Source organism: Nothobranchius furzeri, chromosome 7, assembly GCF_043380555.1.
Source record: "Nothobranchius furzeri strain GRZ-AD chromosome 7, NfurGRZ-RIMD1, whole genome shotgun sequence".
NCBI lineage: Eukaryota > Metazoa > Chordata > Actinopteri > Cyprinodontiformes > Nothobranchiidae > Nothobranchius > Nothobranchius furzeri.
Genome location: NC_091747.1, coordinates 58,666,571 through 58,693,899, shown reverse-complemented (window position 1 = coordinate 58,693,899; position 27,329 = coordinate 58,666,571). Strand labels below are relative to the sequence as shown.

The following is a 27,329-nucleotide window of genomic DNA, read 5'->3' as shown; positions in this document are numbered from 1 at the left end:
CAATGTGACAAAAGAACGTGTCTCTCTCCCTTCTGCTGGATCGGGTTGAACTTTCACGATAACTTCATCAAACATTAATTGAATGTTGAGTTTAATGTTAACCAAAGGTCAAACACAAAACTGGACTTCAGAATAAAAGTTGCTTTTGTCACACATCCCTGTTAATATGATGCTCTGTGGCTGCCTTCAAATTCAATTATTCTGTTGTGTCATGAATGGAATTTAAACACAACTAATGAGTGGAACTGACGAATCCTCTGGCCATTTCCATTGGTTATATTTATACAGGAATGCACATATTAATAATAATAATACATTAAACATATATAGCACTTTTTAGGACACTCAAAGACGCTTTCATGCACTCTCACATTCACACACTGCCAGTGATGGTAAGCTGCTTTGCAGCCATGGCCACCCTTGACGGAGGCAAGGCTGTCGTTTGGCGCCATTGGCCCCTCTGACCACCACCAACACAGGAAAGTTGGGTGAAGGGTTTTGCCCAAGGGCACAACAGCGTGATGCCCCCTGGCGGGAGCTGGAATCGAGCCCATGACCCTCCAATCATGAGGCAACTCGCGTTACCTCCTTAGCTACTGCTGCCCCATATCTGTGATCTGTGTGGATCAGTTAGATCAGGTATTGCAGATCTGTTGTCCAGTATGTTTTAGATGCTTCTGCTTGATTTTATGCGGTACGCGATTATCAGGCCGCTGTGGATATAGGAAGTCAGCCACTGAGTCAGGTGTGTTGGAGTACGGAACAACTAAAACATACTGGATTAATAGTTTACTACAAACTAGATGTAGTTCAAGCATCTTGTCACTATCAGTTCCCCTCCTCATTTTTATAAAGTCACTTAAAAAGTATGAGTTTGCAGGGCTGAAGCTGGGTTTAGCACTTTGATGCCACATAACCATGGTGTTTAACACTGTTAGATGAATACGTCTTTTGTATTTTAAGCTAATTAAGAGAAAATGACTGTTAGAGCAAATTACCCTGCTGCTTATTAGTGTGTCTATGGAACTAAAGTCATTGGGTATAGAGCAAGCAGCCCTGACAATTTGGTTATCCTTGAGCTTCATAATCAAGTTGGTGACTACTAAAGATTCACAAGTTTACTCCGTTTGGTTCTAAAGTTGCTCAAATCAAAATTCTGGTCTTCATTTTTAACTACAATTTTGAAATACGCATTTTTAAAATGAATGAGAATTTTAAGTGAGAACTTTTTGTAAGCATATTTTAAAATATGACGTTATTTTTTAAGAAAATAAATATTTTTTGTTTGGAATGTCATGGTGTTCAGTGTTAATAATGTATATGTTTTACATTCATATAAAGTACTAATAACGTGAGCTTTCCCTTTAACTACTTATTATTCTAATGTACTAGGAAGTACGATTTTTTGCCAGGTCCTTGAATTCATCTCGCCCTCTTGCGTCGCTCCGTGGCTCCGCCCCTTTACCCAGACATGGACGTTGTGTTGGCGTCTCTGTTTATATTTTTGGACAAACGGCGGGTTTAACTTGAAATTCGCAACGAAACACAAGCTGGAATAAACTCGGTCTTCTTTGAAACCGCTGGACTCACGTACAGGTACGTGGTTTTGTGCGTTTAGCCGGCTTTGGGGGCCCTTTTTGCCGATTTCCCCCTGTAATTACAGTCATTAGCATCCATCTTGGTCGGAGGTAATTAAAACCACAGCGAGATGAAATGAACTGCCTTTGTAGAATAATATTCGCGACACAAGATTAGCATGTTCTGCTTTTTTACTTGTAAATGTTTATAACACATCTAAAGGATCACATCTGGGTGTTTAATCAGGAGACTAGTCTTTTTTCATACAGTGATGTTAATCTTAATAAAAAAAAGTCAAATGTTCATCACTTTATGCCTCTTAATGATGCTGCAATTTACTGCAAGTAATGATAAGAGTTCAGCTCTAAAAACAAAACAAACAAAAAATGAATGATAACTAGTTTTCTTCTTTCCTAAAAATGTACATGAGCACCTGAATGCACCACGTCTCTGGCTGCAGAACAAATAGAATCAACAAGGTGAAGCATGAATTCAAGCTATAATGTACCGTAAAGTTAATATGGTGCGTTGGTTTGCTGTGATTTTATGTATTAATTTTAAACAAATTTATCTTTTCCTGTAAGTATTCCCATTTTCTACGGAAAGTTCTGTTAAAGTGAAACCAGTGTTGGTAACAAAAGGACCACAAAGCAGTTGTAAATAATGTGAATAACTAGTTAATCATAAACTAACTAACTAACTATCAAACGATGAATCAGTGAACTTTTCTCCAGAGCCCTAAGAGCATCTAGTTTATAACTAACCAGGTTATGTAATCATTAACTTGGTATTTAATCATAAACTAATAATAGGTTGAATTTATTTCAGGTCTTCCCAATCACTTAAAGCCAGTTTCAGCCTCTCGTCCACACACATCCTTGCGTGGTTCAGAGTCTTGCCCACACATTTCAATTTAATTAAATTATTTTTTTTTATTGTTCTGAAACATGAAGAGTGAATAATTATAAATGGACTAAAATACATTTCAGCAAAACAGCATCCACATACTTCTAAATTTAACGCCTGTTATTTAACTGTCACAGCCATGGATCAGTAGAGCCTATTTAAAGTCAGGCACATCCATGGGCAGCCCAGTGCTGCACATATTTTTCCATCACTGAAAAAACATTTAATCTCCAAAACATTTTTGCCAACTGACATTCTTTTTTATGTCCCTATTTACATTTAATACTTGGTCATTTTCAATGGTGTTTGCCCTCTTTCCACCTGAGCCCACCCCCCACCGACAGCCTCACTGACCATCAGCGAGGAGGAGGTCACCACCATCCTGGGCTGCATCAACCCATACAAGAGCTCTGGCCCTGATGGGCTCCATGGCAGGGTTCTGAAAGAATGCTCCACCCAGCTAGGTGGGGTACTCACCAGACTCTTCCAGCTCCTTCTGGACTTTGGCTGCGTTCCAGAGCAATGGAAAGAATCTGAGATAATTCCGATCCCCAAGAAAGCTCATGCAAAAGAACCGGGGGGTTTAGACCTGTGGCCCTTACATCAGTTCTGTGCAAGTGCATGGAAAGGGTAGTGGGAGGACGCTTGACACAATTTATCTCAGACCAGCTGGATCCCCTACAATTTGCTTACAAGGCAAAACGTGGTGTAGAGGATGCATGTCTCACACTTCTAAATGCTGTCACTAAACACATGGACTCTACACAACTATACACAAGAATCTTATTCATGGATTTTTCTTCTGCATTTAATACAGTAGACACCAGCATTTAGCTGGAACAGCTTTCAGATCTCCATCTCCACACGACGCTGCTTTTATGGATCCACAACTTATTGAAAGACAGGCCACAACAAGTGTTTTTAAGAAGATTTAAATCCACGAAAAGTGTCATTAGCACTGGACTGCCACAAGGCTGTTTTGTCCCCAGTGCTTTTCTCAGTCTACACAAACAACATCCGGTGCCTTAGTGAGAGAATGGCCCTGTATAAGTATGCAGACGACATGGAACCGGTGGCATCAGTGAAGACATCGGAGGACCTGTCTAAATATCAGCAGGCGATCAGCAATCTGGTCCAGACATTTGAAGACTCACCTGGGGCTGAATATCTCAAAAACTAAAGAAATGTGCTGTGGGGCAGCCAGTGAGGCAGGCACGTCCCTGTTCGAACCCCTCAGCATACAGGGACAGCCTGTGGAGCAGGTTCAGTCATTCCGGTACCTGGGAACAGAAATCGATGACCACCTGTCCTTTGCAAATCACAGCAACGGTGTCTACAAGAAAGCGCTGCAAAGACTCCACCTGCTAAGGAAGCTAAGAGCACTCAATGTGAACAAGGACATCCTAACAATTGTATATAAATCACTGATTGAATCCATTCTAACTTTCAATATTACAGCTTGGTATAACTTTCTTACAGTTTAAAACAAAACACAACTCTCGCATTGTTAAATTAGGCAGCAAAATTACAGGTTCCCCTCAGATCCCACTTCCTGTTCTTCTCGAGCGAGCAGCGCACAGGAAGGCTACCCTGATCAGTGCAGACCCAACCCACCCATGAACCCTCATTTTCAGTTACTTCCGTTAGGAAGGAGGTTCAGGGTTCCATTGGCCAAGAAAGGTGTCTATAAGAAATCATTTGTTCTCACCGCAATTACAATTTAGAATTCTTAAAGTTTTACTTTTTTACGATGATAACATTCTAATACCTTTTGTCTTTTTATGTATTTGTGTGAATGCGATGTCAAAGGCGAATTTCTGCCTCAATTCGAGGTGGACAATCTATATCTTATCTATCTATCTATCTATCTATCTATCTATCTATCTATCTATCTATCTATCTGTCTGTCTGTCTGTCTGTCTGTCTGTCTGTCTGTCTGTCTGTCTGTCTGTCTGTCTGTCTGTCTGTCTGTCTGTCTGTCTGTCTGTCTGTCTGCCTGCCTGCCTGTCTTGTCTGTCTGTCTGTCTGTCTGTCTGTCTTATATTAATTAGTTTGATTAACTTTGGTTTAATATTTTATTTTTAATTCACACAATTAAATAAGAGTTGGTTCAATTCTGAGTTGAAAAATAGATTCAGGTTAAAGCTCCAGCCCGGCCCTCAGGTCCACACACTAGAACCTTCTAGAAGTTCCAAAGAACAGATATACGAGTCGAGGTGAAAGCTCCTTTCAGGCTGTTTCACCCCGACTCTGGAATGATCTTCCTTTATTGACAGTCTGAACACTTTTAAAAGCAGCTAAAAACTCTTCTATTTAAATCTGCTTTTACCTAAATCTTTTGTTTTCTTTTTTTAACTCAAATTTGTAATCTTTCATCTGTTTATGGATGTTTTTAATTTTATGACTTTATTTTTCTGAAAATCTATTTCTGTTTTGACATCGTTATGATTTTATGACTATGTATTATTTTGTTTTGATCAGTGTGAAGCACTTTGTGATTCTATGTCTGTGATAAGCGCTATAGAAATAAAATTTACTTACTGATTTTGAGATCCCACAGTTCATATGCACGGCCAGAGCAAATCACCCTGGCTACACACGTTCTGCTGTATTTTACCCCGACAGGAGATGGAATGTCTGCACGCAGGCTCTTTAATCAGATGACTTCATCAGCTGAACTGAAGCTTCATCAGATAATGAAAGATGAACAGTAGTATTCCTTTCCCCAAGGTTCCTCACAAGAAAACTCCTAAAGTAAACTTTTATTCCCAGAAGAAAAGATTTCATAATATAAGTAATCATTTTATATTTCAGAATAATCCTTAAAGAAAAGAAGATCTTATAGCTAAGATCTTACAATTAATATTCACTAAATATTGCCATGTATAATTATAAATGATGAAATGTTTCGCAAATCTGTTCAATGATGCTAAGTATGTTTACTGGATTCGATCACTCACACCAGACAAGAAGTAAGGCTAAATTAAGAAGCATTACACATAAACTAACCTTGTTTCTCAGACTCAGCGGCTCTGCACCACAGAGTGTGCGTTCTGAGAAGTCTTGATATCTTTGGTAATAGATAAACAGCGGGCTATAAAACCAGCCGCTCTGCTTCAACCCAGAGGCAAGTTCGAACCTCCACCAGAACGAGGGTTGGAGTCGAGCAAAGCTTTAAGACTGGCTACCAAAGGATTTTGACACGCTGTCAAATCTTTAAGCTTTTGCACCTGCAAAGCCGAGGACAACAAGAGATGTTTCCTGCAGAACAAAGCTGATTTTGTAACGCTCCTTCAGAGTGGTTTTGAGACGCTTGGTTCCATCCAGGTCACCTGTGTTACCTGGACCGATCTGGTCGTACTAGGAGTTAGTCTACGGACTTCTGTACCCGGGGTCTCCAACCCCCTGACATCTCGGATCCGCAAGGGCGTCTCCACTTGGGTACGTAGAACACAGTGAGACAGTGTCTGTATGCAGTTTGATAAGAACAGCTTACAGCTCAGATGCAAACCAACTTCTTTTATTATCCAGAACTCACCTCTCTGTGAGATGTGGAGATTTTGACTCTGAAATACTACATTCACACCTAGTTCCAGACCCCCATCTCTTAGTTCGCGTCCACTCAGTAAATAATAGTTCAAACATCAAAAAGAACTGAAAGATGGAGTTTTAACATTTGTCGAGGCTTAAAATTGTTTGTAAAATAAATTCGTGTTTGCAAACACTGACTGGTTCTTGAATCAAAGCAAAGTGTGACGATCCCTTAATAATGAAAAGAATCCTAGAACCTTTTAATTAATCATCCTAAGACCAAGCAAGATGATATTCTCTAATAATAGAGTATTACTAGCCTAGTGAACTAGACCAAATTCTTGCTTTGCAAAGAATGGTCTAGGCATGCTCCATTGGAACCTCCGCAGCTCCTACCAGGACTCTGGCCAGCCAATCACAGCTCTCTAGAGGGGTTTCAAACACATAGAGAGCTGTGGTTGGTCCATAATGGTGGGCCAATCATAGTGCTCTATCTGCTTAGTGAACAAATCACAGAGCTTTATCCACTTTGTGGGCCAATCAGGGCACTCTATATGCCTGGTGGGTGGGATGATGCAACAGAGTGAAACAAGAGTATGTCACATTCATTGTCCAGTGGAATGCGGAGATCATTTGAAAGACAACGGTAGAACCCGCCCCACAACCAAGAGCCGTCAATGGAGCATGGCCAGACTAAATAACACATTTATTTAGTCTGGCTTGCCAGGCTAGAGTATTACAGCTATTGGTCACAAAGTAATGAGAATAGAAATAAATAGCTCTTAAGCTATTTATTTGATCCAATTTACCCTCGTATTGACGTTATTACATTACTTACTAAAAATGTCACAGGTCTAGATATCGGCCTTGAAGATGGGCGGTAGGTATCGGCCATCGGTTTACCATGACCTCTGCATATTGGTATCGGCAAAAGAAAACCCATATGGCTCTGTCTGTTTACTATAAGTGCTGTGCTTCTGCAGAACAATGAGTGCTTTTGCAAGAGCTTTAATGTTTAAACTCATCTTTAAAACACAAAACAATTGTTTATGTGCAGAAATAACCATTGTAACGTTAGTACAGCAGTATTTAGACATGTTTACAACGAAGTGATAAACATGAGTGTACAAAATAAATGAAGAAATATCTACAATTCTAAGTCAAATAAAAAAAAGAAAACATGTCATTAATACCGATAATTTGTATTCATTAAATTCACACTGTGGGTTGGTGTTCTACTGGGGTTAAAGCAGGATGGTTCACGTTTCAGTGTAGCTCAGATTTGTAAGTAACTTCCTCTTAGTGAGGTGGATCCATGGTGCCAGACGAGATCCGCTAATTATAAGGTCCTCGTCACGTAATTATGAGATTTAGATCTTGTGATTACGCGAGCTGTCGCGTTGCCATGGAAATGGCTTCAGTAAAGGTTTGCTGGCAGCAAGATGATGGCAAACGCTGAAAATGAACGAGCTTCCTGCACAAGGTTATTATTGGAGCTGAGAATGTACTTCATTTAAAAAAAATAAACAAGATTTAAAAGTAAAAGTTACTAAAATCCACAAGCACAATTATAATATCAGTGTTTCTGCACCAGTGGGACACGATCACCTTTTTAATCTAATCCTCCTTTTGTGTCGCTCAGGTCTGAGAAGATGTCGTCGATGTGGCAGCAGGAGCCGTCGGGCTACTCCCCCTGCATAGAGATCGACTCCAGCTCCGTTCGGACCAAAGACCGGCTCGGCTCTTCCAGCTGGCTGAAGCAGGAGCAGGATGACCTGCGCATCATCAAATGGGAAAGCTTCCAAACTGGAGGTTCGGCTGATGCTGTCCAGGACAACACACCCAGCAGCGCCATGTCTGGTGAGACGTCCTCAGATGTACCAACAGCAAACACATTTTTCTGGAGTTAAACAAATTCTCGCCTGATCTGTTTCCAGCCGTCTCAAATTTTGATGGTTTGCCCCCGAGGGTTCTGCTGACCATCACGAAGCTGCAGTGCATGCTGGAGAGCAAGCAGGAGCGCATCGCCGCTCTGGAGAGGCAGGTGGAGGACCTGATGCAGGACCGCAAGTTCCTACGCAGCCAGATCGAAAACCTCACGAGTAACCGCTCTGTGGCAGCGTTCGCCACCCCCTCTTCAACAGCTGAAGGTGATTTATGCTGCGTTACTAAACAAATGTTCCCATTTAGGTGTTTTTAATGGGTTTTATGTATTCAACACAGCTCCCAAATCGAGCAAGGTGCAGCATTCGGAAAACAAATCTCGAAAGAGAGAAAGGGCTTCTTCTAGTTCGCTCGCCAGCAGCGACAGCGGCTCTGAGGCGTCGGACTCGTCGGGGATGTCGGCGGCTTCGAGCGACCACAGGAGGAGGAAACACCACAAGGACAAGAAAAGATCCAGGAAAGGGAAGGACTACAGCAGGAAGAGAGGTCAGCAAAGAGACATTATTAGACAGAAGTTATATTTTAATGAGGTAAGAATTATAAACAAAATAGTGGGAAAAGTTTCTGTTTACAGTTGTTTACATCTTACTCACTTCCTGATTCGACACTCGGGCTCCCGTCATCGCTCTCGTCTTCTTTTAGATTTCTTCTGCCTGATTAATAACTAATCTTTGCATGAACATTTTAATAATGTGTTTTATGTAAATATACACTGCTCACAAAAATTAAAAGAACACTTTAAAGAAAGACATTAGATACATTAGATCTGAGTATGAAGTTGGATATCTATACAAATAATGGCAGGGCAATGTCTTAGGAACAAACGGATGCCAAGTCTTTTAATGCAGGCACGGGGAACCCTGGTCCTCCAGGGCCGGTATCCTGCACGTCTTTGCTCCAACACTTCTGATTCAGTGGTTGATTCACCTGATCAGCAGCTCATCAAGCTCTGCAGAAGCTTGTTAATCACCTGCTGATTGAAATCAGGTGTGATGATGCAGGGTTGAAACTAAAATATGCTGGATAGCGGTAGGGATGGGTACCTTTGACATTTGAATCGATACCGGTACTTAACGTACCAATTTTCAATACTTTTGAGTGTTTATTATTTTAATTCTCTTTTATAATTAAATATATATTTTTCTCAATATACAACAATATTTGATAAATATCACGATAAATAACATTCAACTGTTTGTATTTTAACATCGTCCTTGTAGTTTTATAAGCTGATAATTAAACTGAAGCAAACATCTTTACTGTGAACTAAATTTACTGTGTATCTTCATTCCTTTTACCGTCTTTTTTCATTTGATTTTTCCTACTGGGAAGTTAGAATTTCCGAGGAGAAAGTGAACGCACCATTAGCTGATAACAATGGTGGCAATGGAAGCTAACATATCAAGCTAACGTTATCTTAAACAGTTTATTTAACTGCTGGAGCAGATTAAAACGATGATGCCTCACACTTAGATCGTTGTCGCTGGTTTCATCTTCACCCAATCACCCGTCGCATTTAGTAAAGTGAAGCCAAACTTTAGAGCGCGTTCATGTTCTTCTAGTCGGAAATTCTGAGTTCCGAGGAGAAAGCGAACGCACCATTAGCGAAACGGAAGCTAACATATCAAGCTAACGTTATCTTAAACATTTTATTTACCTACCAGAGCAGATTAAGATGAGGATGTCTCACTTAGATTGTTGTCGCTGGTTTCATCATCACCCAGTTACCCATCACATTTAGTGAAGTGGACCCAAGCTTTAGCGTGCGTTCTTTCTACCATGCTGCTCTGTTTACAACTGGCTCGCAGCGACCGACGACATAACGCTCTTGCGTATGCGCAGCTGTCTTGACAAGTTCTGGTTATGAAGGACGGGTACCGAAACGAGGCACCGTTTGAAACGACGTGAATCGGTGCTCGGTCGGTACTATGGAATTCGGCCGGTACCTTAAAAAGTACCAAATTCGGTACCCATCCCTAGATAGCGGCCCTCGATGGACCAGGGTTCCCCACCCCTGTTTTAATGGAAATAAAAGTTATCAGCCTACCGAGGGCTCAATTGAGTAGACACCCTAAAATCGGAGTGAAATGAAGATGGCTAGTCCATTATTTCAAAAACTTAATTTCTGCAACTCAAATTGCTTTTCAGTATCTTGTGCGGCCCCCACGAGCTTGTGTGCATGCTTGACAACGTCGGGGCATGCTCCTAATGAGACAACGGATGGTGTCTTGTGGCATTTCCTCCCAGATCTGTGTGAGGGCATCCCTGAGCTCCTGTACAGTCTGAGGAGCAACCTGGCGCCGCCTAATGGACAGAAACATAATGTTCCACAGATGTTCTATTGGGTTTAAGTCAGGGCATCGTGAAGGCCATTCAGTTGTTTCAATTCCTTCATCCTCCAGGTACTGCCTGCATACTCTTGCCACATGAGGCCGGGCGTTGTCGTGCATTAGGAGAAAACCAGGACCTACTGCATCAGCGTAGGGTCTGACAAAGGGTTCAAGGATTTCATCTCGATACCTCATGGCAGTCAGAGCACAATTTCCTATGCAGCAGAGGTCTGTGCGTCCCTCCATGGATGTGCCTTCCCAGACCATCACTGACCCGCCACCAAACCTGTCATGTTGAACGACGTTGCAGGCAGCATAACGTTCCCCTTGTCTTCTCCAGACTCTTTCACATCTATCACAAGTGCTCAGGGTGAACCTGCTCTCGTCTGTAAAAAGTACAGGGCGCCAGTGGCGGACTTGCCAGTTCTGGTGTTCTTGAGCAAATGCCAGTCGAGCTCTACGGTGCTGGGCAGGGAGCACAGGGCCCACTGCAGGAAGTCGGGCACTCAGGCCATCTTCATGAAGTCTGTTCCTGATTGTCTGGGTAGATACGTTCACACCAGTGGCCCTCTGGAGGTCATTCTGTAGGGCACGAGCGGTGCTCAGCCTGTTCCGCCTTGCACAAAGGAGCAGGTATCGGTCCTGCTGATGGGTTGTGGACCTTCTACGGCCCTGTCCAGCTCTCTGAGAATAACCGCCAGTCTCCTGAAATCTCCTCCATGTTCTGGAGATTGTGCTGGGAGACACATTAAACCTTCTTGCTGCAGCACGTGTGGATGTGCCATCCTGGAGAAGTTAGACAACCTGTGCAACTTCTGTAGGGTTAAGGAATCGCCTCATACCGCCAGTAGAGAGCCAAAACCAGCACGAGTGGAAAACCAGCCGAAAAAGATCAAAAGGGAGAAACTTGAAATGACCTCTACATTTTAAACCAGTCCTGTTCTGAGGGTTTTGTAATTGTTGCCACTTTAGTGCACCTGTGTTAAGTCCATGAACACCAATCCAGCTGAATGTGATTAACAATGCCCTCAGCTGCTTAATCAACCAGGAAATGATCAGACAGGTTTAACTGGTTTCATGCCAGGCCCAATAAAAAAAGTGTTCCTCTAAATCTTGTGAGCAGTGTACATTTTAATGGTTGGCTGCATTGATTCTGGTGCCAAATACTTCACATTAGTGTTGTTTAAAAAAAACTACAAAATGGTAAACTTCTGCCACCTGCTGGCATAAAATGGTAGTTAGTTAAATTCAGAGATCAAAAACTGATTCAGCTTCAGAAATGTTATGAATCCGCCGACGTTGTTAGTGGCATTTTAGCGTGAAGATAAGGTGGAAAACATCTGGCTGTAGGCTAGGGCTGAACGACTTCTGGGAAAGAATGAATTGCAGTTTTTCTAGCAGAAATAGCGATTTCGGTTCAATTTACGATTTTCTGCAAACAAAGGTCCAACACTAGCCTGCCAAGCCATCCTGTAGATGAAGTGAAAAGATGGTCTAGATCATAATCTAGTACAACAAATCATTCACATTAATATTTACAATTTAATCATATAATAAAGTCAAAGCTATTATTATTTTCTCCCATTATTTAATTTTTTTTAATTTTTTGTTATTTTCTACCATTATTTAATTTATTTTTTATTTTTTGTGAAGCAACTTGTGATTTTTATCTAGAGAGGAGCTTTATAAAAACATGTTCCACTCCAAAAATGCATGGAGGAATTCTGTAGGTAGAAACAGCTTTTAAACGTATTAATTAACTAAATACAGTTTTCCAGCATTACCGCGGCAGGCTGGCTGCAGGTTTTTCGAAGCCGTCTGATAGTTTTTCCTCACTAAAACGTCAGCTCCGTGAGAGAGACGCACGCATTCTGACAGCTTAGCGTGTGCCGTCAGAAACATTCAAACCATTTTTAAAGGACAAGTTGAGCTTTCAACTTAAGTGCGCGACTCAAAGATATTTATTAATCCCGCACTCGAACTGATGAAGCATAAACCAAGCTTCAGAAATCAGCCTGAACCTGCTCCGATGTGGGAGGAGTCTCTCTCCCATACTCAACTACATTCTCTCTCTCTCTCTCTCTCTCTCTCTCTCTCTCTCTCTCTGTCCCGGGCTCACCTACGGTGCATTATTATCGGCTCTAGCAGCGCTATGTGTGTGGGAACATAAAACAGGGAAAATAACCTGAACATGCAGCTGTGACAGCTGTGGAGTTGGGCTCGGCTCTGGACGGTACACCCCCCCCCCCCCCCCCCCCCTCCGCGCTGGCTTTTGCCACCGCCATAACACAGGGGGGAAACTCCGAATGTAAAAAAAAAAGTTACACACCTGATCCTGGATCAGTCAAAACCGCTAAAACCGCAGCTTTGATGGTCACGTGATCGTGTTGTTTGAATCACAATTTCGGTCCAAAAACGATAGATTAGGGCTGCTCGATTATGGCAACAATAATAATCACGATTATTGTGACTGAAATTGAGATCTCGATTATTTTAGACGATTTTTCAATTAATGTGGATTTTATTTGTTTTTATTCAGTCATAAAACTGCTCAGGGCACAATCAGGACAAAAATAAATAAGAAACAAGATGATCACTAAAATAACTCCTGATTCCCAGTATAAAAAGACCAATATGCTTACAGCTCATAGTTTATGACCCAAGGGCTGTAGACCTTGGTTTAACTCATTTAAGTCTAACCAGTACAGACCCAAATGCCAGTATCTTGCAAATACTGACAGCAAGAATTATACAGTGGCATTTATAACAAACAAATGCAAATAAACTGATGTTCACAAAATGTTGCATAACATTTATTGAGTTGTGTCAAGGTGCTGTAGGAGAGTGCACTTAACACTGTGTCCTCAGAGAGATTAGTTATTATTTATCAGCGTGAGGAACTTATTTCTATTTCTACCTTATTTATAAACTATTTATTTACAGGTCCATCAGTTAATGTAATAAATGTCCCAACCACAGTTGCACCCCCCACCCCCCAACCCGGTCTCACAGCAATCGGGCAAGCTGCATGTGTTTAGCGCGCCGCACGCGCACACTTAGCTGTTTTTATCGGCTCAGGAGCCCACAGGTACGGTGTGTGTCACTCACTCTGGTTAATCCAACAGGGAACCGGCTCCGAGAGCCGTTTCTGTAGCGACTGACACATCACTACATCATTCCTTTTCCTAATGTCCTGAAGAACGGTCCGGAGCGCAGGCGGAGTGTTTAGCTAACCTGCAGGAAATGTCGACGACAGTTATCCAGAAAGTAGCTAAGGGTTACCAGAGATGTTTCTGAGGTGTTCGTTAGGTACTTTTGAGATTAAAAACGTCAAGAAGGGGATCTGAAAAGCTGTTAGAAATAGTGTCAAAGTCGCTAAGTTGGCAACACTGTGGGAGGAGCGCTTCATTTGCAACTCAGGGCAGCGCAAGTGGGAGGAGCAAATAATCGGCTTGTTTTGTTTTTATAATCGTTCAAAACTCAGATCGTAATCGGGATTAAAATTCGATTAATTGAGCAGCCCTACGATAGATCGTTCAGCCCTACTGCAGGCCGTGAAAATCGGCAGTACATATCCACCGGCTGACCATGTCTCCTACATATCAGCGTTGGTGTCGCCAATAGAAAAAAGCAATAGAGGTCAACCACTGTGTCAAATTAAAAGGTCAGATCAGTCTCTTTTTGTTTACTTTTAAAACACTAGTCTTAATTGTTGGTGAAATTTGCAAAGTCGGGTAACAGAAATATTGACCAAATTAGTTCCTTCGGCCAACGTCTCGAAGTGGTGAAACCTGAGCAGAATCATGGAAACAGCCCTGCAAAGTGGTCCCACTGAGACGAACACAGAGAAAATACCTGTTTTAGTGAGGAGGAGCAATCGTGTTAATAAGCCATTGTAGCTGCAAACATCCCCTTTTAGTAATAAAAGTAAAAAAAAGTTCATGCTAACGAATCTCATGAAGGTTTCTGTTTGATTTGTCCTTGTGTCCATCAGCCACCGGTGTCCAGTACGTCATCCAGCGCTACAAACAAGTCCTCTCAGCCTTCATCAAGAAGAAGAGCATGAGCGAGGCCTTCCGTCACCTCGGGATCGACAGAAACACCATCGCCAACACGGCGTCCATCGCCGAGCTGCATCTGGCTGGCAAAGACATGGCGCCCCTAGTGGGCACGTTTCGCCAAGGAGAAGAGACTCTGGTAAATTACGCTCAGCGGTGCACCTTGGTCATCGACACTGACGCCGACCTGGCCAGAAAAATCGACCAGATGAAAGCCAACGGAGAGCTGCTGCCCATCTCAGGGAAGCGGTCGAGGATGTTGCATTCTCACATGCAGCCACTGGGGGGAGCTCCAGAGAGCATTTTAATAGGTTGATTGGCTTTAATTGATGCCTTTGCAAAGAGAAGCTGCTGTTTTATGTAGCATTCCTCTAATTCCCCTCCATGTCTCAACAGACCAGATGTTTCTACGGCACATTTTATAACTCTATAGCAACTGTAGCGGATTTAGTCCTGGGATGTTTTTATTATGATTCATTTTGTGTCTGCAGTATTAGAAAGATCCACAAGATGGCAGTGTCGACATGGTGGAAAAGATTTGCTTCTCTTTTGCTGTTAGTTATTTTAAAATGGTGGTAAGGCCGTGTCCTTTTTCCGATCTCTTGGTTTTTATTGGATGTATGTAAACTGTCGAGAGCATGTTTCATGTGATTTATACACTGTAAGACAAATAAGTTATTTGAATGAAACGTTGTTCCTAAAGAGGCCTTTCTTAGTTTTGTTTATATCTAAGATGATCTTATTCCCTGAGTGGCTTTCCTGTGATTAATCGCTTGTGTGGTTGAGTCAGCTGCAAGTGAGGGAATATTTTTAAATCCTGGAAGCGTGCGGCGACAGCTAGTGGTGTCAGAGTAAAGCGTTGCCATTGCTTTTCCTGCTTCTCACAGGGAGTGACAAATTACTCAAGCAGAGCCATTATGGGGGCCACATCTGTGTTGTTTAGAGACTCCGTCTCTGTCACCCTCGTGCTTTCCATCCGCTTATCTTCTGCAGCTCCACCCTCTCCTGTTGTGACCTAATTCAGTCATTTCTCATTACAAATCGCTCCTTAAATCTCTTCTTCCCTCTTAACTTTGTGTAATTTTTCCTCCGTAAGAGAGGAAGCTTCTGCTCACAGCCAGAGGGGACAGGTGCATGCTGGTCTGCTCAGCATCGTCTCAGCCAGCCTTCTTCCATTTCTCGCCTCCTGAGGCATGCAAACGTCACTTCTGCTCTCTTTGTGTCCAGATGCACCCATTGTGTGTGTGTGTGTGTGTGTGTGTTTTTTATCACACTTCCTGGAATGGAAAAAGGTTCTGCACAGAACCACAGTTGCAAGTACTCAGGGGTATAAGTGTGAGTTTGGGGGTTAATGACTCAGAGCGATGGAGCTGAATGCTGATGGAGATGAGGATGTGGGCCTAATCGAGCCTGAAGCAGTCGCCGCTCCTCCCCCGGCTCCTCCACTCAACCAGCTGGGACTCCATTTTGTGCCTTTTTGGGCTGCAGGTTAAACGTCACAGTTCTGACTCCCGATCGGTACCACAATCCAGCGCCCCTCCTCCTTCCTGCCCACCTTTGTTGGTTTTGACCTTGACACAAAAAAAAAGAGCATCTGGACGTTCTCGCAGCAAAAGGCTTGTAATAACCACCGATCACTGGCTTAATGGTGCAAGTGAAGCACGTCTGAGTCGGGCTTTGTTTTGTTCTGGTAAACCTGCAGGATCATAAATGTAGCAGACATTATGTAAAGGATTATGAGGCTTGTAATGGAGCAAAGGAGCTCAGACTGGTGCAAGTGGTGCTTTAATAACAACGAAGGTAACTGAGATTGTAGTTTGATGTGAAGTAACGGTGATCAACTTGTGTTTGGGTCTAATGAAAAGAAACATGACTAAAATCATGTAGAAGCAGCTCAAATGGCTTTGAATTAATGGTTTTTAGTCAGAAAGGTTTCACATCAGCCCGCCACATCGACTTTGAACCACAATTCCCAGCTTTTTGAAACAGAAATGTGTCTAAATAAATTGTTTTACCCCCTCACACGAAGGTAGAGGCCCCTGAGGGGAATCTTCCTGAATATTTTTGAAGATTTTCTGCTTCAACCCACCTGCATGATTAACGGGTAATTTAACCACTGAGTCAGGTGTGTTGGAGCTGAGAAATAACTAAAACATGCTGGATCCGGACTGGAGACCCCTGCACTAAGGTAACGTACACACAAAATTAAAACGCACATAAAAAATAAATCACATTTACAGTAGTCAAAATGGAAAGGGCTACTTGAATTTTGAACCTAAATTTTAGGCAGTCTGAGCGTAAATATAAATGCATAGAAATGCAATAATATAAATTAGACTGATACATTTTTTTTGTTACAGTACAGATGATTTTTTTTGGGATTTGGTCATTTAAAAAAAATGAATCTTAAAATTTGAATGATTCAGTCAGTGACTAAATCTGACAAAAGTAGAGATGAACCAAGCAAGCCAGAACCACGTGGAGCGGATTGACTGGTGAGGACAATCGGAAACATTATTCTGGCAGAGAAACCAGAACAGGAAAGCAACAAAACTGAAAATAAAGATTTTATTTCACCAAAAGCTATTAAAAAAAACTTCATGGTTTTATAATCAGTTTATCCTCAGTCCTCATAAAGGCCTAAATTCATATTTAGGGTTCTTATGAAGTGCTTCTACACAGTAACACTATGGTGTTAAGATGTCGGTCTGTCGTGGTGAAGAGAGCCGAGCCGGAAGCCGAAGCTCTCGATTTACCAGTTGATCTACGTTCCTACCCTCACCTATGATCCCGAGCTTTGGGTAGTGACTGAACGAACGAGACTGCGGGTACACGCGGTTGAAATGAGTTTTCTCCGCAGGATGACTGGGCTCAGAGATAGGGTGAGAAGCTTGGTCATTTGGGAGGGGCTCAGAGTAGATTAGCTGCTCCTCCACATCAAGAAAGCCAGTTGAGGTGGCTCGGGCATCTAGTTAGGATGCCTCCTGGATGCCTCCCTGGTGAGGTTTTCCAGGCACGTCCAACAGGGAGGAGACCCAAGGGAAGACCCAGGACACGCTGGAGGGACTATGTCTTTCGGCTGGCCAGGGAACACCTTGGGATTCTCCACGAGGAGCTGGCCCGAGTGGCGGTAGAGAGGGAAGTCTGTGCCTCCCTGCTTAGGCTGCTGCCCCGCTACCCGACCCTGGATAAGCGGACGTGTTGGATGGTGTTAATTAAACCAGACTGGTAAGTTGCAGTTAGTTTAAATTATATTGTCTAATTCTTAGCCTTACTTTATGTTGCTATTCTGCTACAGACAACTTCTCATAAACGACCATTTATAACACCCAAAGCAGGTCATTCAGACACAAAACACCGTCTGAATGACCTGCTGAACTTTTTGGAATCAGGTTTGCTTTCTTGCCCGATCAGAACAGCTGTTAGCTCGTCTCCATCTAAACTGAGAGGGTTTGAAGGGCGATTTAAAGCACATAAGATAGCGCCTCATCACAAACTGCTGTGTGCGCATGCAGGAGGCTTGTTTTTGTCCTCTTTCTGCTCTGACGCTGTAGAAGTTGCCAAAAATGATCTTTCTCAACAAGCAGTCAGAATTCTGCCTCAAAGCTTCATCTGATCGTTATTTACCAACTAGCTGCCGGCTGACAGCAGTAGCATCGGTGTGATCCAATCCAATAGGATGCGCTGTGAGTCACTAGAGGACAGTATTGTGTTCAGCACTCACCTCTGCTCTCACGGGTTAACAGCACATCAGATGGGGTGTGGAAAAAAGACAGATTATGGAAACCATCATTTTTGTTTTCCTTTCAAATCGACAAACCCAGAGAATTCATTAATTTAATTTTCTTTTGCGTTCATTTATAAAGAGCTATGATGCTAATCTGAAAGGACACAACCTCCATGCAATTACAGCCTCCCTGTTCGTGCTGCCTGATCAACAAGTCTGGAGGTGCTGCTCTCCATCTGGCTGTCACTGATAAGAACTTACTGCAAGCTGCAGGATAATAGTCCTGTAAGCATAAAGCACAAAGAGGTGGAGGAGTGGGGGGGATAGAGGCGGGCAGGGTACAATCTGGGGGAAATCCAGCGACCCCATCCAGCAAACCCCCCCCCAGTCAGGATGCATTTGGGCAAAGATGGACCCTACAATGTAGCGTGGGGTGGGTGGGGATGCCATGCTGCCAAAGACATAAATTCACTATGAATGTGGAGAAACAAGATGGCTGCACACAATGTGTTTACAATATTATAAACGAGTCATATAAAGGGAATGATTTGTCTATGATGTAGGAAAGGTCACTGTGCTTTTCCTTTTTGCCCCAACAGCATCCTCAGACCAGTGGGTTGATCACGCTGAGAGCTCAAAAATCTAATAACAGCAGGGATTATTCAGTGAAATTATCTAGTTTTTACCCTGAAACTAAACTGTGGACTCACGCCAGAAGAGATGTGACGCAGACAAAAGCGCAAGATGACAGCATGAAGTAATCCTGATTCCACCCTCCAATCCGGTTGGTTTCTGGCCCGCTGACGCAGGACGTCTTTGGCACGGGGGAGGGGGCTGTTCTGGTGCAGGGGGCGTCACAAAATATTTTTACATTCTGGTAACAGAGTGAGTTTGAGTGTCATTCATGCAGGTCTTAACGGTGCACTGAGAGACTCTTCAGGATGGGAGCTGCATGACATCATGACCAGGGCTGGATCGTTGACATTTTTCTTTATAACCCCATTTCTAATAATGAATCACACAGTCCTGGGTTTCTGTTTTTATGCATGTTGATGATTCTATCTAAGCTCTTAAACAAGATGGACCTACATACTGAAGAGCCAAAGAGAGCATTTGCATCACAACTCCTACATCTGCTCTCCACTGAAGAGCACTGAGTGTTTTGATGAGTCAACGTTGGGTTTGTTGAGGGTCGAGTAGTGATGAAATCTGTAGACTGCACACCCACCGTACTTTTTAAAATCAATAGTGGAGGACACGTTGGAGAAATGCAGTTTAATTATGGCTGGGTTGACAAGCTAACGCTAATGCTTACGACAAAAAAACCAAAACCAAAGTAGAGTGGTGTGAATCTTTACAGTCAGTTTTACACCACCTGGTTTTTACGTGGGATTTATTTGGGATGTCCATCTGTACATCTTTGAACCACATTTCTGCTAACCTAGACCGTAGCAGTAGCAAAACAATCTCCTCTGCAGGTTGGTCTTGACAAGCTCCATTGTAGCCTCAGCAAGTCTATCATTGGCTCGGCTCAGTTTAGACTCGGCCAATCACGGCACTCTGTTTGTGGAGAGAGTTGGATGGGCTTAGCAACATTGTGGCAGAACTGCAACAGAGCAAAACAAAGATGGCGGCAGCGGCAGCTTAGAAACGGCACTTGTTTGAAATGACTTTGGCATCAGTTCCCTTCAGTTGAAAAAAATAAATTCTCAAATTCTGCAGAGGATTCCAAAGAATCTCAGTTTCAGGCTCTGCCTCATGAAGATAAAGTAGAAATTTGTTTTGTTTCGTTTTTTAAAGACCTGCAACCAATCCTTTAACACTGCAAAGCCTGAAGATGCTCCCAAAGATTCTATTTTGTCCATCCATCCATCCATCCATCCATTTTCATCCGCTTATCCGGAGTCGGGTCGCGGGGGCAGTAAGACGAGAGGTCCAGACTTCCCTCTCCCCAGCCACTTGGGCCAGCTCCTCCGGGGGAATCCCAAGGCGTTCCCTGGCCAGGTGAGAGACATAGTCCCTCCACCGTGTCCTGGGTCTATCTTTAGGTCTCCTCCGGGTTGGACGTGCCCAGAAAACCTGACCAGGGAAACGTCCAGGAGGCATCCTGACCAGATGCCCGAGCCACCTCAACTGGCTTCTCTCAATGTGGAGGAGCAGCAGGTCTACTCCGAGCCCCTCCCGAATGACCGAGTTTCTCACCCTATCTCTAAGGGAGAGCCCAGCCACTCTTCGGAGAAAGCTCATTTCGGCCGCTTGTATCCGCGATCTCGTTCTATAGGTTACTACCCAAAGCTCATGACCATAGGTGAGGGTAGGAACGTAGATCAACCGGTAAATCGAGAGCTTCACCTTCTGACTCAGCTCTCTCTTCACCACGACAGACCGGTACAACGCCCGCATCACTGCAGATGCAGCACCAATCCGCCTATCGATCTCACGCTCCAGTTTTCCCTCTCTCGTGAACAAGACCCCGAGATACTTAAACTCCTCCACTTGGGGCAGGACCTCATCCCTGACCCGGAGAAGGCATTCTACCCTTTTCCGAATCAAGACCATGGTCTCAGATTTAGAGGAGCTGATTCTCATCCCGGCTGCTTCACACTCAACTGCGAACCGCTCCAGCGAAAGCTGAAGATCACGTTCTGATGAAGCCAGCAGGACCACATCATCTGCAAAAAGCAGAGACCTGATCCTCAGGCCACCAAAACGAATGCCCTCCACACCTTGGCTGCGCCTAGAAATCCTGTCCATAAAGGTTATGAACAGAATCGGTGACAAAGGGCAGCCTTGGCGGAGTCCAACTCTCACTGAGAACGAGCCCGACTTACTGCCGGCAATGCGGACCAAGCTCTGACACCGGTCATACAGGGACCTAACAGCCCATATCAGAGGGCCTGGTACCCCATACTCCCGGAGTACCCCCTCAGGGCCCCCCGAGGGAAGCGGTCAAACGCCTTCTCCAAATCTACAAAACACATGTAGACTGGTTGGGCAAATTCCCACGCACCCTCCAGGATCCCCCTAAGGGTATAGAGCTGGCCCAGTGTTCCACGGCCAGGACGAAAACCACATTGCTCCTCCTGAATCTGAGGTCCAACAATCCAACAATCTCCAGAACCCCTGAATAGACCTTACCAGGAAGGCTCAGGTGTGTGATCCCCCTGTAGTTGGAACACACCCTGCAGCCCCCCTTTTTAAATAAGGGGACCACCACCCCGGTCTGCCAGTCCAGTGGGACTGCCCCCGATGTCCACGCGATATTGCAGAGCCTCGTCAGCCCACACAGCCCCACAACATCCAGAGCCTTAAGGAACTCTGGGCAGATCTCATCCACCCCTGGAGCCTTGCCACAGAGGAGCTTTTTAACCACCTCAGTGACCTCAGCACCAGAGATTTGAGAGGCAACCCCAAAGTCCCCAGACTCTGCTTCCTCACTGGAAGACATGTCGGTGGGATTGAGGAGGTCTTCGAAGTATTCTGCCCACCAATAGACAATGTCCTGAGTAGAGGTCAGCAGCACACCGTCCCCACTATAGTGTTGGTAGCGCACTGCTCCCATCCCCCCCCCCCCCCCCCCCCCCGCCATCCCCGGCAATCCTCATACTGAGCAAGCACAGTGGAGAGGAAAACTCCCTTTTAACTACAATTGAAGCTGCTTCTGACAGGAGACTCTGCCAGACGTTCCCAGCAGACCCTTGCGATACGTTTGGGCCTGCCTGGTCTGACCGGCATCCTCCCCCACCATCTGAGCCAACTCACCACCAGGTAGTGGTCAGTTGACAGCTCCGCCCCTCTCTTCACCCGAGTGTCTAAGACATGCGGCCACACGTCAGGTGAACCAACAACAAAGTCGATCATCAAGCTGCGGCCTAAGGTCAGCCAGACCCATGCGTTGAGGTGAGTCCGACTATATCTAGTTGGAACCTCTCAACCTCACACACCAACTCAGGCTCCTTCCCCACCAGAGAGGTGACATTCCATGTGCCTTGAGCCAGCTTTTGTAGCCGAGGATCAGACCGCCAAGGTTCCCGCCCTCGACTACCACCCATCACACACTGCGCCCGACCCCTTTGGCCCCTCCCACAAGTGGTGAGCCTGTGGGAAGGGAGACCCACGTTTCCTCTTCGGGCTGTGCCCGGCCGGGCTCCATGGGTGAAAGCCCGGCCACCAGGTGCTCGCCAACGTGTCCCACCTCCAGGCCTGGCTCCAGATGGCGACCCCGGTGACCCACATCCGGGCGAGGCAACACGGTTTCCATTTATATAATTCATCATAAGAGGTCTTCGGGCTGCTCTTTGTCTGATCCCTCCCCTAGGACCTGTTTGCCATGGGTGACCCTACCAGAGGCAGAAAGCCTCAGACAACTTAGCTCCTAGGATCATTGAGACACTCAAACCCCTCCGCCATGGTAAGGTGGCAACCCAGAGAGAGGTTCTATTTTGTATCACTGTTTAACAGATTTCTCCCCTAAAGGCATGTTTGCATTTTCCTTTTATTTTCCTCCTGCAGCAAAGCAGAAACCTACCAGGACAAACACATCAATGTAACAGTGAGGAAGGTCATCGGGTCGGCAGAACTAAGGAGGAACATAATGCACGTATACAATTGTGCCAATGATTGCCTAATGATCTTTTAATCAACTACATTCTCAATTCTCATTTCATTGGCTCATGATATCCTGTGTGAGACAGCTGGGGAAGTCATGCTCCAGCGCTTTGCCACAATAGCAGCCACAGTCCCATTGGGGATTCACACCACGTACTTTCGGACACAAAAGCCTCATCAATGGCCTTATTCAATCAGTCTCCACAGACGGGATTTCAGATCCAGCCCTCCCGATGCTGATCTGGATTGCTGAGGCATCAACAATCAGAGCGAGCTTCCTTAAATCTCCTTGAAGTGATCTCTGATTCCAGCTGATTGAGTCCATCGCTCTTGAGCGTGCCCACGTATTGACTCTGTGTGAGGGCAGTGAGACATGAAACCTGACTGAAGTCATTAAAACTGGAATTAACCTTGTAACAAACCTTATGAGGTTGATATTGATTTGCACACGGTGCATAAAGAGTGCTAATCAATGTCCTTATCGGTCAATCTACCTTAATAAACAGCTGGGAGTCCTTCAGACCAGTGGTGCCCCCAGAAACCTTTATTAGGAGCACCAGAGAAAAATTTGGCACACCAAATTGGCCCTTGTACCTCTGAGAGTTTAGCAAGTGGCAGGGGGGCTGCCAGAGATTTTGGGCCCCATGAAAAAATATCAAGTTGGGCCCCCTGGGGGCTCATCCATAGCTGGAGCTGGGGTTTCACCCTCCCAGATTCGAAGGGAGAAAAAAATATAATATATACTTTGTATTAATGTTTCAGTTTTGCTTCATTATGTAGGTCTACATGCATTCTTACTTATTTACATATCATTTTCACCAACTGTCTCTTATTAAACGGTGAATTTCCTTCAAAAGAATTAGCAATATCACTGCTGGAAAAAGCAGGAAATGCACATGCTGAAAGGTGTTAATCTCCTTTTCCCTTTTACTCCCTTAAAATGTGTGTATTTATTCTAAGATTTTATTTGATGATAAAATTCAAATTTGGATATCTAATTAAATTTCCATGTTGTGTCAAAGATTTACATAACTTCATTGTCAGCTGTCTTTCCTCTTGAAATCAAGTATTTCTGTATGATTGACAAAAATTAAGGATTCACTGGTCACAAGGTGACTTCTTTGTTTTTGAACCCAGTCATTAAAATTAATGCACAACAGGGGAAATGCAGCACAGACTCCTGCAGGATATTAGCTGTAGTTCGCCATCATCAATACTAGATTTCATATTTTATTGTGTTCAGTGTTATGTTAAGTTTGTTTATTACAATTATTAATAGCTTTTGTTTCATTTTTGCTCACTGATGAATTATTTGTAAATTATTGATTTTTGGTTTGTGTTCTAAAAGCTACATAAACAAATTACAATTTGTAAAACCTCTCATAATTCAGTCAGATTCAAAACATTTCCTTTCAAGGTGTTTAGTAGATGAAGAGGGTTTTTTTCTTGTATGGTGCCTTCAAAAAGGTGCTTCACAGTAATAATCTCACAGTAATTTATGTTACATTAACAGACTAAATAACAATGCTTCAACCTGCCCATCATCCAAAACAATCCATACATTTTTACTGATTGATATATATATAATTATCATTATGTGGAAAAACAATGTGTTTATCATCAAAAATAGCCTTTTTATATTCCTTTGTAATAGTACTGATAGAGAAGAGAGCCTTGAGTGATTCCCACAGACTCCCTTAAATGAGGCAGCTAGCTAACATGCTACATTGCTCACCTTCTTGAGGTTCATTGGGTTGTGAGGGGACACCTGCTGCTGCTGCTGATTCTGGTAGGGACAAGGACAACAACCCATTACCATAATTAGATGAAACATAGTTCCTCTCACTGTGGATATCAGAGCTAGCTAACAGGTTGAATTTAACCACTCACTAACTAAACCCACCTTTCTTTGAGAAAAACTGTGTGACACACTGACGCCCTCTCTTCTGCCCGTCCTCTTTCTCCTTTCTTTCTTTCCTTTTCTGTGACCCAGACTTTGTTTTTGCAGACATATTTTAACTGCAGCCTTGACGCACTCTGCTGTCTGACTGCTAGCCTTGCCTGCTACGAGCCCCTTGGCCAGGTGAACTGTACCATTTTTATGCCGTTGGGGGGGCTAAATTAAGTAGTCAAAATAAAGTAGGGACCTCTGAATAAATATACATTTCATAAAGACTAAAAGAGTGTATGTTTAATGTCTTAAATGGGGAAAAAATACTGCAAAGTAAAGTACTTGTGATTTTTAAACTTAATTTTTTTTGGGCCCCTGACAGCTGTTAGAATCTTCCTAATCTTTCACCACTTTATGGCGCCCCTGGCAGGTGGTGATGCAATGCATTTGCTCTTCATTCATTTTCATAAGAAAGCTGCACATCAAACACATTTACCTCAAATTTGAGAAATGCAAACGGTTCCACAAAGATACATTTTCATTTATTGTTTCAACGTTTATTTTTTAATTTTAGAATCTGGGAGGTCAGTGGGCTGGCCGGTAAGTTTCAGGGGATGGACTTGGCCCTCCCGGCCACCTCTTGGGGGCTCCACTGCTTCCGCTCTGCATGCTAGAAAAAGAAACGTCAGAGTTTTAAAAAGTTTTTAAAACTTTAAACTAGAGCTTTAACATTGATCTCAGTGATTGTTGGGTTAGAAACCAGTTTATTTTTGACACCACTCTGCACAGTGTTGGGAAAGTTCGTTTAAAAAAATGAACTAGTTCAAAGTTCAGTTCTTACATTTTAAAACAAACTAGTTTGTCTTAGTTCATAATTTAAAAAGATTTTGAACTAAGTTCACTGTTCCAAAAACGAACTATATATATATATATATATATATATATATATATATATATATATATATATATATATATATATATATATATATATATATAACTTATGAAATAATTTTGTTGGCACCCGTTAAGTCCACACTCATACCTAGCTGCAGTTTTTACCCTACAGTACATTTTCAGTAACTTGAGGAGAACATTATTTTAATGGGAAATTATTAAACAATCTTAGCAAGCAGGCTGAGGTCGCGAACTCAAAGTGCAATATTAAAAGTGCAAAACATTAAAAATAATATAATCTTTCAGTTAAGTCCCTTTTCAGTTTTTCTGAATGAACTTTGACTCCTGCTCACAGCATAGACGTAGAAGAGTAGACGCCGCACCAACCGCTACCGCATTTGCGGGTTCTACTTTTTATAAACTCTGGTTAACAGTATGTTTTAGCTAGGCTTTAGCTCCGGCAAAGCTTTGTGGAGATCTGGAGCTAGAACGGCTAAAGAACGCATTCATAAACCCATTCACGCATGCCGGGACGAACGCACTACATTTGCCAGGCAAAATACGAACGATTTCAGTTCACGTTCACGAAAAAAACAAACAAATTCACGAACGATCTTCAATGAACAGGTTCGGGCACAACACTGATTGACCAAAAACCACACTTGATAGCTTTGAGGAGCGGGAAGGTGTCCTAGGGGGCGCCCTTTCCTTGCTTAACAGCTGTATGCTATAATGCTAGCGGTTAGCATTTTCAGTTCACCAATCCTCAATAAAAAGAACAAGGAGATGACAAAGAAGTCTACTTTTTCTGTAGGTATCAAGGCGGAGCCTGGAAGTGAAAGGAAGAAAGTAACACCTTTGGGGGTGAAGCAAAGAGCTAAAACCAGAGTGAATATCGAAGTGGTCTACACTGGTTTGAGGGAGCTAAAGGAGGCTACAAAATCACGGACTGATGGTGACCTGGCTTTGTTGCCACTGGACTAGTAAGCAATAATATTTTAGTCTGGCACTTCATGGTTTATTTCAGTACTAATTGACTCATGTTAGTGTTAGTCTTTTAACTTTGCGGTTTATTTTAGTATTAGTTAGCGCCTTGGGGTTCCCGGCAGGGTCGCGGAAGGCGCTTTATAAATAAAGCTTTGATTGATTGATTGAGCCCATGTTTGTGTTAGCTCGTTGTTAGCTCGTTGTTAGCACTAGGCTACAACAGGCTGCAGCAGATGTTTACAACACTTGCAATTCCACTTTCAACCAGTAGGGTGGAGGATCAGGAAACTGCTCAGTGCTGTTTTTAAGCTGCTGACTACTATTGTCACGGGCGCACAGGTGAGGTGAGCAGAGGTGAGGATCCAAGTGCAGGAGAAGAAGGCAGGCAGGCAGGCATACAGACAGGAAAGTTTAAAGGTTTTAATGAAAGGCACACGGGACATCGAAACGATGGACAGACATGGGACACAGAACTGGGAGGGTTTAAATACACGAGGAGTTGGGATCTATAGTGATTGGGAGACGAGAGGCAGGTGGGAGCAATCAGGAGAGACACAGGACCGAACAGAATGGGGAGGCAGGACAGGTTGTGACAATCATGAACCCTTTGAGATTCTCAATGTCTGAGACCATAAGAGATTCAATTTAACATTTTAATAACTATTTGTTTACAGGTTAAAATGCGACGTGATTTAAATGCACATCCCTTTATTTTTTTTAGTGTTTTCTAAAATGTCAGTTTTTTCAGCACATGCTCCCAAGATCTAAAGCAGGTGAGTCTTCCAGGGCTGCTCTCCTACATGCTTTATTTGTTTTTCTGCTCCAACACACTCGAATCAATGGCTGCATCTGCGGGTTCTACAAAATCTTCATCG

General features: G+C 43.4%; 1 protein-coding gene across 1 annotated transcript; it reads left to right on the top strand.

Moving 5' to 3' along the window:
- The first annotated feature begins 14 nt into the window (after positions 1-14).
- LOC107383045 (coiled-coil domain-containing protein 106) lies at positions 15-15,049 on the top strand. Its single transcript, XM_015955459.3, has 5 exons — positions 15-1,596; positions 7,658-7,875; positions 7,953-8,165; positions 8,239-8,445; positions 14,284-15,049. The coding sequence occupies exons 2-5, from the start codon at positions 7,668-7,670 to the stop codon at positions 14,661-14,663; spliced, it is 1,008 nt and encodes a 335-aa protein (XP_015810945.3). The 5' UTR covers positions 15-1,596; positions 7,658-7,667; the 3' UTR covers positions 14,664-15,049.
- The last annotated feature ends 12,280 nt before the right edge of the window (positions 15,050-27,329 follow it).

Coding starts and splice junctions, on each gene's coding strand:
- LOC107383045 (XM_015955459.3), top strand. CDS start 7,668: ATGTCGTCGATGTGGCAGCAGGAGCCGTCGGGCTACTCCCCCTGCATA. Junction 7,876..7,952: donor ACCCAGCAGCGCCATGTCTG/GTGAGACGTCCT, acceptor ATCTGTTTCCAG/CCGTCTCAAATTTTGATGGT. Junction 8,446..14,283: donor GGACTACAGCAGGAAGAGAG/GTCAGCAAAGAG, acceptor TGTGTCCATCAG/CCACCGGTGTCCAGTACGTC.